Source organism: Pseudophryne corroboree, chromosome 5 (assembly GCF_028390025.1).
Source record: "Pseudophryne corroboree isolate aPseCor3 chromosome 5, aPseCor3.hap2, whole genome shotgun sequence".
In the NCBI taxonomy this organism is placed as follows: Eukaryota; Metazoa; Chordata; class Amphibia; order Anura; family Myobatrachidae; genus Pseudophryne; species Pseudophryne corroboree.
In genome coordinates, this window is record NC_086448.1 from 560,088,331 (window position 1) to 560,100,722 (window position 12,392).

A 12,392-nucleotide genomic window follows, 5' to 3' on the forward strand; every position below is an offset into this window, starting at 1 on the left:
CCCAACAAACTGGGTGCTCTTGCTTCTAAGCAGACTATTGCTAGTTGGATGTGTAATACAATTCAGCTTGCACATTCTGTGGCAGGCCTGCCACAGCCAAAATATGTAAATGCCCATTCCACAAGGAAGGTGGGCTCATCTTGGGCGGCTGCCCGAGGGGTCTCGGCTTTACAACTTTGCCGAGCGGTTATTTAGTCAGGGGCAAACACGTTTGTAAAATCCTACAAATTTGATACCCTGGCTAAGGAGGACCTGGAGTTCTCTCATTCGGTGCTGCAGAGTCATCCGCACTCTCCCGCCCGTTTGGGAGCTTTGGTATTATCCCCATGGTCCTTTCAGGAACCCCAGCATCCACTAGGACGATAGAGAAAATAAGAATTTACTTACCGATAATTCTATTTCTCGGAGTCCGTAGTGGATGCTGGGCGCCCATCCCAAGTGCGGATTGTCTGCAATACTTGTACATAGTTACAAAAATCGGGTTATTATTGTTGTGAGCCATCTTTTCAGAGGCTCCGCTGTTATCATACTGTTAACTGGGTTCAGATCACAGGTTGTACAGTGTGATTGGTGTGGCTGGTATGAGTCTTACCCGGGATTCAAAATCCTTCCTTATTGTGTACGCTCGTCCGGGCACAGTACCTAACTGAGGCTTGGAGGAGGGTCATAGGGGGAGGAGCCAGTACACACCACCTGATCGTAAAGCTTTACTTTTTGTGCCCTGTCTCCTGCGGAGCCGCTATTCCCCATGGTCCTTTCAGGAACCCCAGCATCCACTACGGACTCCGAGAAATAGAATTATCGGTAAGTAAATTCTTATTATTAGATAGGATAAAAGAGATACTTTCCAAGATAAAAATCTTTAGATTACTATCCAATTCATTTAGATTGAGGAAATAAGATATTGCACTTAGGTCCTTTTCTTTATCGATAATAGTATACAACTTGCTAACATCGGCACTACATAAAATATCACCATCATGGTAATCAAATTTTTTTAAATTTTCTCAACACATCGCCCGTATATTTCAGATAGGCCTTAGTTTTTTGTACTATAGGCTATAAATGGTGATCAACCATTGCAGATAAATTACTAGTGATGCTAATGCACCCTGAAATTATCAGTCTGCCTGGTGGGTGGAGGGGGTCCTTACGGATTTTAGGGGGGACATAAATCAAGAGGATAGAGGGTTCTTTGATATTCAGAAAATTAAATTCAGTTTGTGTAATCACTTTAGTAATCAAGGCTTTAGATGTTAAATCCTGTAATGCCTAACTTATTTTAACTGTTGGGTCACTTTTCAACTTTTTATAAGTGATCCCATCATCCAATTGTTTCTAAATCTCCATAACATATGCCTCCCTCTCCATAAGGACAACCCCTCCACCCTTATCTGTAGTCTAAATCACCACAGATTTGTCTTCTTTCAAAGATTTGAGGACATCATATTCCTTTTAACTCAAATTTAATTTACTCCTCTTAGTTTTTACAACTTTTTAAATTTCCTCACCATCTTAACAAAAACATCAATGCAACTACACTTTGAGTGCACTGAATAAAAGGTGGAGGGGGGCTTGAATTTTACTTACACTGGATGTCAATACTCCCTCCTCTTTTTCTTTATTAAGAAAAAAACATTTTACCATCAATTTGCATACATATTTCTGCCACATCAAGAAATAGATCGAAAGGTTTTGGTTGACAGGAAGGAGCACATTTAAGGCCTTTTTGTAAAACCTTTATTTCATATTCTGTAATATCTTTCTTCATAAGATTAAAAATCTTAGTTTCTAAAGAATGTGTAACATCTTTGTTGGGGGAAACAGAGCTGGGTTTAGACTTTTTTATGAGTCTTTTTCATTCCAGCTCTCTTTCCCCTATACTTTCTGAGCTTTTTAATATATTAATACCCTTTCCTCTGTGGGGTTCTGGGATACCATTTAAAAAAAAAGATTGGTTAAATTCAAAATTGTCATTAGAATAGTCATTATCCAGATTTGAAAATCTATTGGACAATTTTGGTGTCAGATTTGGCTCAAAATGTGTATAGTTCTTCCTATTTTGACTCAAAGGGTACCTCGTTTCCCATTGGGGATTTAACGTAGACTTATAATCTTTTTTTCTGATTTAAAAGACTTCCTCCCCAGGAAATTGCATATTACGGGAATATATATATATATATGTATATATATATATATATACATACATACATACATACACACACACAGTAATGACTGAGCCTGGTGCAACTAAACTTTTTAGTGCCCTGTGCCAGAAACATAATTGGTGCCCCCCCCCCCCTCATTTTTCCAATAGGGACATTCCCTTGTGGGGAGAGGGCACAACAAATGTATCAAAGGGAAAGCCCATGCTATAAAAGCTCTGCCTCGCCTCACTGCACATCACTGGTATACCCACAATGCCTCAGATGCAGACTGACAGAAAGCAGGACACAGTTGCACACCCATGTAAGTGCAAGAAAAAAAAGCACCCCATTCACACAAATAGAAACATCTGACTGTAATGTAAAGGCAACAAGAAGTATTTATGTACTGCAAGTGTCATGACAAAAACACAAAATGTACCTCTCTGTAATTTACTTTTCCACCTGTATGGTTGAAATACTCCAGAGCTCGGTGAGCTGTAAAAGAAATAAGTGAATGAATTTATCATTCATCAGGCAGCTTCTTTATGTCATTAAAACTTTCTTTGTAATTGTTTCATTATAGACCGTTTCCTCACTGATGTCCAATATCCACAGTGATGTGATATGAATCTCAGACAGATTGGCAGCCTCAGCTGTCTAGAAGCTGCAGGGGACATTAAAAACAGTGCAAATACATATATAGCTATGAATTTGTACACAGCGGCTGTGTGCAAAAATATGCAAATATCATTGCTGCCTGGATTTTGTATAAAGATGCCCTCTGTTGGCTTTGCAAATCCCAGTGCCAGCACATAGGCGCAGCCTCAAACATGCCCCCAAAACAGTCGCAACATGCCTGTGTTTTTGCTGCCACTCCCCATATGCTCCCCTAAAACAGACCATGACTGTCACTTTACAAATAAATCCTCCTTGCGATCACCGTATCCGCAGACTGCCAATAATCACTCAACTGTGAAAAAAACGGGTTTGTATACACCTCTAATTCCAGGCCTAGAGTTAGCGGGTCTGGGACTCCAGGTCGACAACAAAAAGGTCGACACACCTTAGGTCGACGCCAATTGGTCGACACACCTTAGGTCGACATGGACAAAAGGTCGACAGGAACAAGGTCGACATGGAAAAAAGTCGACATGAGTTTTTTATGTTTTTTTGGTGTCGTTTTCTTCGTAGAGTGACTGGGAACCCCAATTAGTGCACTGCCTCCCCTCGCATGGCTCACTTCGCTCGCCATGCTTCAGGCATGGTGCCTTCGCTCCGCTTCGCTCGGCACAGATTACCGTTCCAATCGTAGTCCACATGGATCGTTAAGTATGAAAAAGTTCCAAAAGAGAAAAAAATTGTGAAAAACTCATGTCGACCTTTTTCCATGTCGACCTTTTTCCAGTCGACATTTTGTCCACGTCGACCTAAGGTGTGTCAACCAATTGGCGTCGACCTTTTTGTTGTCGACCTGGAGTCCGGATACCGAGCTAGCAATACAGTTTATTGACATTGATGTTTTGATAAAAAGACAAATGTAAGAACAGAATGGGCACAATGTAATCAGTGCTTGGTCAAAGGTGAATCTTAGCAGTTTTTCCAGACTCACTGGAAGGGGAGGCAGTCAATTTACCGGCTGTCGGGATCCGGGCTGTCAGCATACCGACGCCGGAATCCTGACACCCGGTGAGATACCAGTGGTCTGAATCCCAGCCGCTGGTCGGAATCCCCACCCGAGGGGGAATATCACCCTATGGTGACCAAAGGTCACCACTAGGCCCGAAGCGTGGCTAGCACAGTGAGCCCTCGAGGGGACCCGATGCACTCACCACCGGTATCCTGGCTGTCGGGATCCCGGCGTCGATCTACTGACTGCCGGGATCCCAACAGCCGCAATGTCATACTGATCCCACTGGAAGAGTCCAGATAGTTTGCAACACTAAAGGGTAGAACATATAAATGTATCCATAGTAATGCACTTTGATTCAGATGTGGTTGGAGTTGCTATCACTGATGCTTCCTTGGAAGCAGCAGTGATAGCGCTGTAAGGTGATGCAGCAAGAGGTATCTATTACAAGTAGACACCCAGAGCCGGCCCTACCCAATATGATGCCCCAGGCAAGATTTTGGCTGGTGCCCCCTAGCACCAACACTAGTTCCGCCTCTGACCCTGCACCCCTTTCCCAGCACCATCACCCCTCATCCATAACAGTACTTATTTTGGTTTTCCTACCCCTTGTAATTTAAATAAGAACAGTGTGTACAGTCGGCGCACAGCCCAAAAAGGTATGTGTTTTTGCTGGCAAGGGGCATGGCCACACAATAATACCCCCAATTCAAATTATGCCACACAGTAGTGCAACTTTATTCACAATTTATCATGCGATAGTGTCCCTTATTCACATATGTCACACACTATTAATGCCATTGTACACATAATGACACAATGCCTATTTCCCTATAGACTGTAAGGTTGCGAGCAGGGCCTTCCTACCTCTATGTCTGTCTTTGCCCAGTTTTGTTCTATAACTGTTGTTCTAATTGTAAAGCGCAACGGAATATGCTGCGCTATATAAGTAACTGCTAATAAATAAATAAATAGTGTCCTTTACAAATTTGCTGCACATTATTAATGCATTTATACACATGAAACGCATAATGCCCCTTACACATATGCTGAACACTATTGCACAACTAACCCACTCACACACACACAAACACACACACACACACAGCACTCACACGGCCGCTAACACTGTGACCTCTGCCTCTACTTGGATATAGATGTGTCCTCATAAATCTTGCCTCCATGCACCATGCAGCAGAGGATGCCTGGCGCGAGTCAACTGGAAGCTCTGCTAACGTCAGGTGCCTATTTCTGATGAAAATGCATCTTATTTGCATTGCTATGTGGCTAGGATGCACAAGCAGCTTCCCCTGATTAAAATGATATGTGGCATGGTTATATACTGTATGTGACTGTATCTACATACGAAATGCTACACACAGAATATAGGCATGCCGCATATCATTTTAATCAGCAGAAGCTGCTTGTGCCCCTAGGCATACCAGATGCTCTAGGCAATTGCCAAGTTTGCCTATGCCTAGAGCCGGCTCTGCAGACACCTCCTGCTGCAGAAGAGATCCGACCCATGTCCTACAAATTACTCAGTCACTATTGATCGCTTTTGGTACCAATGGTGCCACTCAAACAGCCCATCGCAGAGGCCAAAAAATCTCCATCCTACGATGGAAATCCATGACCTCTTCCCACCTCTTAAACGGCGTTGACACACCTTCATTTTCACAAACGGAGGCAGCCGCCGCCCCCTCCCTTCAGATGGCAGCAGACTGTCAATGTAGCAGGACCCATTCACGCATGCGCAGAATGGTTTCTGCGCATGCATAAAGTTTCTGTACTTTATGCATGCGCAGAAACCATTCTGCGCATGGTACTGCGCAATTGGTACTTTGTGATGACAGGCACAAGCCCGACTGTACCTGATTCAGGCCCTATATTATTTGGATATGTTCTAAATTAATATTGCTTTTGTGATGATGGTCTGGGTCCTTTCCTCCGCAAACCATCAGTGGGCTGTAATGCCGCCTGATTCTGGCAGCCGTGCGGGATGCCGGCTGAACTCTGACTTTTTTTTTAAAGGGGCAATCACTTACAAGGCATGGTTTTGCTGGGGGCCGGTGCGTGGGTGTGATGAGGCAAAGGATAAGGGGTGGAGGCATCACTAAATAATGATGGCGGTACAGGGGCGTGATGGCCACGATCACATCATTGTAGCCACGCCCCCTGCTCTACAATGCCGAGATTACGGCATTATTCAGCAGGGGCGTGGCTACAATTATGAGATTCAGCGAGAATCGCGTCATCGACTGCCCACTTTACTTGTTAAGTGGGCGGCGGGGCAGGGGGCCTCCAAAACCGGGAGACTTGCCTGCTCTTCCGGAGGGCCATCCGATTTTCGGTAGCCTCCCGTCCATTCCAGGAGAGTAGGTAAGTATGACTTGTATTCTGCTATTAATCTAGAAATATAAGTTCACAAACATGTACTGGGATTTACAGTAGCTCTTTCATAACAAAACACTTTACCCAGCCTATCAAGGGTATCCGTTTGATAGATAGACAGTGTCTAGTTAGACAGTCAATAGATAGACACCATATGTTAGACAGACATTAGGTCGACAGGGTCAAAAGGTCGACATGAAAAAGGTAGACAGTACAAAAGGTCAACATGGTCAAAAGGTGGAGTTGAAAATGGTCGATATAAAAAAGATAGACAAATGTTTTTTTTGTAATGTAACATGTTTTTGGACTATTTCATACTTTCTCTATCCATGTCGGCATAGAGTTGGTTATAAACCTTATGGCGAGCGCAGCGAGCCACCGTGCCCAAAGCGTGGCGAGCGAAGCGAGTCCCGCGAGGGTATGCCTTTCTACAATTGGGGGTCCCAGATGACAAAACTATCCACACAAACCACAAAAATGCAAAAAAACATGGTGTCTACCTTTTTCATGTCGACCTTTTGACCTTGTCGACCTTTTGACCTGTCGACCTTTTGGCCCTGTCGACCTAATGTCTGTCTAACATATGGTGTCTATCTATTGACTGTCTAACTAGACACTATCTATCTTTCATACCGGAACCCCTATCAAGATGAACCAGAAAATCTCTGTTTTCACCTACAACTGTAAATAACATTTAAAAACAGCTGAGTGTATTCCTGCCAGAGAAAAAAAGATTGTAAAAGGGATGTAATACTTGAACAAAAAAAAACAAAAAAATATATATTTAGAAATGTACTGGCCTCTAGACTTCATACTGCACATTCTGCATATTGTGTTGTTGGGGTTCTCAGACAATAAAACACATCAGCGTTCTCACTTACCTATCTCTATATGTGCTGAAATTCCGCATGGTTCACTTTGTTGTGAAAAAAGCGATAAAACCACAAATAATGTAATGTGACCAGCCATTCTCTTCCCAGATGAGTGAAACCTCTCTGCAGATTGGCATAGCAACCTTTGGAGTCTGATGTGCTAATCCTACAGAGACAAAAATATTGACACAAAAGTTAAATTGTTAACCGGAATACTTGGAAATATACACTTCAGAAAGAACACAGATTTACATACTTATATCAGGAGGGAGATACTGTAATTGGTTTGGTTTTGGTTTTACCGTTAGTTGCCCTATACGCAATTAACTGATTTCCAAGCTTATTAAATATCAAGAGAAATCAATCAAAACATATGTTACTTAGGTATCTAACAATCCAGACAAATGTCTCATTAATGAAATGGGTTGTGCTGGCATATAGAGGTTTGTAAAAAAAACCACTATATGCAGCACAGATGTTAGAATATTCACATTATTTATGGGTTATTTTATGGTTTATGGGTACAATAACAATCAGAGCCCTGTAGTTTGTAGTATGTTTCCTCCATATGCTCAGATTTTCTCCTACACTGAAAAGGAATAGTGATAGGTTAACTGGCTGACAAAATGAACTCTATAGTGTTTGTATTAGGACCCATAGGTTCTCAAAATCGGTCCTCAGAGCCCGAAACAGTTATTGTTTTCCAGATTTTCACACGGAATCACAAGTGAAAATAAGTAGCTCAACCAGTGGGGTTTTCAAATGTGTTTGTAATGAATACACCTGTGCACCTGCTCAGTGACCTGGAAAATGTGAACTATTCCGGCCCAGGGTACCCCTGTATTAGGGAAATCAAAGGCAATGACTAAAGTTTTTCATAACTTGTAGGGACTATTTATGTACACATTAATCCTAGTGATGTGCACCGGAAATTTTTCGGGTTTTGTGTTTTGGTTTTGGATTCGGTTCCGCAGTCGTGTTTTGGATTCGGACGCGTTTTGGCAAAACCTCCCTGAAAATTTTTTGTCGGATTCGGGTGTGTTTTGTATTCGGGTGTTTTTTTACAAAAAACCCCTCAAAAACAGCTTAAATCATAGAATTTGGGGGTCATTTTGATCCCATAGTATTATTAACCTCAATAATCATAATTTCCACTCATTTTCAGTCTATTCTGAACACCTCACATCTCACAATATTATTTTTAGTCCTAAAATTTGCACCGAGGTCGCTGGATGAGTAAGCTAAGCGACCCAAGTGGCCGACACAAACACCTGGCCCATCTAGGAGTGGCACTGCAGTGTCAGACAGGATGGCACTTCCAAAAAATTGTCCCCAAACAGCACATGATGCAAAGAAAAAAAGAGGCGCAATGAGGTAGCTGTGTGACTAAGCTAAGCGACCCAAGTGGCCGACACAAACACCTGGCCCATCTAGGTGTGGCACTGCAGTGTCAGACAGGATTGCACTTCAAAAAAATAGTCCCCAAACAGCACATGATGCAAAGAAAAAAAGAGGCGCAATGAGATAGCTGTGTGACTAAGCTAAGCGACCCAAGTGGCCGACACAAACACCTGGCCCATCTAGGAGTGGCACTGCAGTGTCAGACAGGATGGCAGATTTAAAAAATAGTCCCCAAACAGCACATGATGCAAAGAAAAAAAGAGGTGCACCAAGGTTGCTGGATGGCTAAGCTAAGCGACCCAAGTGGCCGACACAAACACCTGGCCCATCAAGGAGTGGCACTGCAGTGTCAGGCAGGATGGCACTTAAAAAAATAGTCCCCAAACAGCACATGATGCAAAGAAAAAAAGAGGCGCAATGAGGTAGCTGTGTGACTAAGCTAAGCGACCCAAGTGGCCGACACAAACACCTGGCCCATCTAGGAGTGGCACTGCAGTGTCAGACAGGATGGCAGATTTAAAAAATAGTCCCCAAACAGCACATGATGCAAAGAAAAAAAGAGGTGCACCAAGGTCGCTGGATGGCTAAGCTAAGCGACCCAAGTGGCCGACACAAACACCTGGCCCATCTAGGAGTGGCACTGCAGTGTCAGGCAGGATGGCAGATTTAAAAAATAGTCCCCAAACAGCACATGATGCAAAGAGAAAAAGAGGCGCAATGAGGTAGGATTGTGACTAAGCTAAGCGACCCAAGTGGCCGACAAAAACACCTGGCCCATCTAGGAGTGGCACTGCAGTGTCAGACAGGATGGCAGATTTAAAAAAGAGTTCCCAAACAGCACATGATGCAAAGAAGAAAAGAGGTGCACCAAGGTCACTGGATGGCTAAGCTAAGCGACACAAGTGGCCGACACAAACACCTGGCCCATCTAGGAGTGGCACTGCAGTGTCAGGCAGGATGGCACTTGAAAAAAATGGTCTCCAAACAGCACATGATGCAAATAAAAATGAAAGAAAAAAGAGGTGCAAGATGGAATTGTCTTTGGGCCCTCCCACCCACCCTTATGTTGTATAAACAGGACATGCACACTTTAACAAACCCATCATTTCAGCGACAGGGTCTGCCACACAACTGTGACTGAAATGACTGGTTGGTTTGGGCCCCCACCAAAAAAGAAGCAATCAATCTGTCCTTGCACAAACTGGCTCTACAGAGGCAAGATGTCCACCTCCTAGTAATCGTCCGATTCCTCACCCCTTTCACTGTGTACATCCCCCTCCTCACAGATTATTAATTCGTCCCCACTGGAATCCACCATCTCAGGTCCCTGTGTACTTTCTGGAGGCAATTGCTGGTGAATCTCTCCACGGAGGAATTGATTATAATTCATTTTGATGAACATCATCTTCTCCACATTTTCTGGAAGTAACCTCGTATGCCGATTGCTGACAAGGTGAGCGGCTGCACTAAACACTCTTTCGGAGTACACACTGGAGGGGGGGCAACTTAGGTAAAATAAAGCTAGTTTGTGCAAGGGCCTCCAAATTGCCTCTTTTTCCTGCCAGTATACGTACGGACTGTCTGACGTGCCTACTTGGATGCGGTCACTCATATAATCCTCCACCATTCTTTCAATGGTGAGAGAATCATATGCAGTGACAGTAGACGACATGTCAGTAATCGTTGGCAGGTCCTTCAGTCCGGACCAGATGTCAGCACTCGCTCTAGACTGCCCTGCATCACCGCCAGCGGGTGGGCTCGGAATTCTTAGCCTTTTCCTCGCAGCCCCAGTTGCGGGAGAATGTGAAGGAGGAGCTGTTGACGGGTCGCGTTCCACTTGACTTGACAATTTTCTCACCAGCAGGTCTTTGAACCTCTGCAGACTTGTGTCTGCCGGAAAGAGAGATACAACGTAGGTTTTAAATCTAGGAACGAGCACGGTGGCCAAAATGTAGTGCTCTGATTTCAACAGATTGACCACCCGTGAATCCTGGTTAAGCGAATTAAGGGCTCCATCCACAAGTCCCACATGCCTAACGGAATCGCTCTGTTTTAGCTCCTCCTTCAATGTCTCCAGCTTCTTCTGCAAAAGCCTGATGAGGGGAATGACCTGACTCAGGCTGGCAGTGTCTGAACTGACTTCACGTGTGGCAAGTTCAAAGGGTTGCAGAACCTTGCACAACGTTGAAATCATTCTCCACTGCGCTTGAGTCAGGTGCATTCCCCCTCCTTTGCCTATATCGTAGGCAGATGTATAGGCTTGAATGGCCATTTGCTGCTCCTCCATCCTCTGAAGCATATAGAGGGTTCAATTCCACCTTGTTACCACCTCTTGCTTCAGATGATGGCAGGGCAGGTTCAGGAGTGTTTGCTGGTGCTCCAGTCTTCGGCACGCGGTGGCTGAATGCCGAAAGTGGCCCGCAATGCTTCGGGCCACCGACAGCATCTCTTGCACGCCCCTGTCGTTTTTTAAATAATTCTGCACCACCAAATTCAATGTATGTGCAAAACATGGGACGTGCTGGAATTTTCCCAGATGTAATGCACGCACAACATTGGTGGCGTTGTCCGATGTCACAAATCCCCAGGAGAGTCCAATGGGGTAAACCATTCTGCGATGATGTTCCTCAGTTTCCGTAAGAGGTTGTCAGCTGTGTGCCTCTTATGGAAAGCGGTGATACAAAGCGTAGCCTGCCTAGGAACGAGTTGGCGTTTGCGAGATGCTGCTACTGGTGCCGCCGCTGCTGTTCTTGCTGCGGGAGGCAATACATCTACCCAGTGGGCTGTCACAGTCATATAGTCCTGAGTCTGCCCTGCTCCACTTGTCCACATGTCCGTGGTCAAGTGGACATTGGGTACAACTGCATTTTTTAGGACACTGGTGACTCTTTTTCTGATGTCTGTGTACATTTCGGTATCGCCTGCCTAGAGAAATGGAACCTAGATGGTATTTGGTACCGGGGACACAGTACCTCAATCAAGTCTCTAGTTCCCTGTGAATTAACGGTGGATACCGGAAACACCATCCAGGCGGATACCGGTGGATACCGTTTCTCACCATCCAGGCTGCCAAGGCCTGAGTTATCTGCTTTGCAGCAGGATGACTGCTGTGATATTTCATCTTCCTCGCAAAGGACTGTTGGACAGTCAATTGCTTACTGGAAGTAGTACAAGTGGTCTTCCGACTTCCCCTCTGGGATGACGATCGACTCCCAGCAGCAACAACAGCAGCGCCAGCAGCAGTAAGCGTTACACTCAAGGATGCATCGGAGGAATCCCAGGCAGAAGAGGACTCGTCAGACTTGACAGTGACATGGCCTGTAGGACTACTGGCTTTCCTGTGTAAGGAGGAAATTGACACTGAGGGAGTTGGTGGTGTGGTTTGCTGGAGCTTGGTTAAAAGAGGAAGGGATTTAGTGGTCAGTGGACTGCTTCCGCTGTCATCCAAAGTTTTTGAACTTGTCACTGACTTCTGATGATTGCGGTCCAGGTGACATCAAGGGAGGATGTTCCTAGGTGGTTAACGTCCTTACCCCTACTTATTACAGCTTGACAAAGGCAACACACGGCTTGACACCAGTTGTCCGCATTTCTGTTGAAATAATTCCACACCGAAGAGGTGATTTTTTTTTTTTGTATTTTGACCAGGCATGTCAATGGCCATATTCGTCCCACGGACAACAGGTGTCTCCCCGGGTGCCTGACTTAAACAAACCACCTCACCATCAGAATCCTCCTTGTCAATTTCCTCCCCAGCGCCAGCAACACCCATATCCTCATCCTGGTGTACTTCAACAGTGACATCTTCAATTTGACTATCAGGAACTGGACTGTGGGTGCTCCTTCCAGCACTTGCAGGGGGCGTGCAAATGGTGGAAGGCGCAACCTCTTCCCGTCCAGTGTTGGGAAGGTCAGGCATTGCAACCGACACAATTGGACTCTCCTTGGGGA

At 44.7% G+C, this 12,392-nt stretch overlaps 2 protein-coding genes across 5 annotated transcripts in view; one reads left to right on the top strand and one right to left on the bottom strand.

Moving 5' to 3' along the window:
* Positions 1–7,189, bottom strand: part of GPLD1 (glycosylphosphatidylinositol specific phospholipase D1) — a 164,091-nt gene extending 156,902 nt beyond the window's left edge. For 2 of the 4 annotated variants that reach the window (XM_063923253.1, XM_063923252.1), the window contains exons 1-2: positions 7,050–7,188; positions 2,587–2,642 (exon numbers count right to left, since the gene is read on the bottom strand). In XM_063923253.1, coding sequence (XP_063779323.1) covers positions 2,587–2,642; positions 7,050–7,137 — 144 coding nt within the window. In that variant the 5' untranslated portion in view covers positions 7,138–7,188. Of the gene's footprint in view, positions 1–2,586; positions 2,643–7,049 lie in introns of all 4 variants that reach the window. The other 2 variants (XM_063923254.1, XM_063923255.1) reach the window with 2 other exon arrangements.
* The window catches only part of MRS2 (magnesium transporter MRS2), a 287,514-nt gene that overhangs the window by 221,391 nt on the left and 53,731 nt on the right, over positions 1–12,392 (top strand). The window lies entirely within an intron of this gene.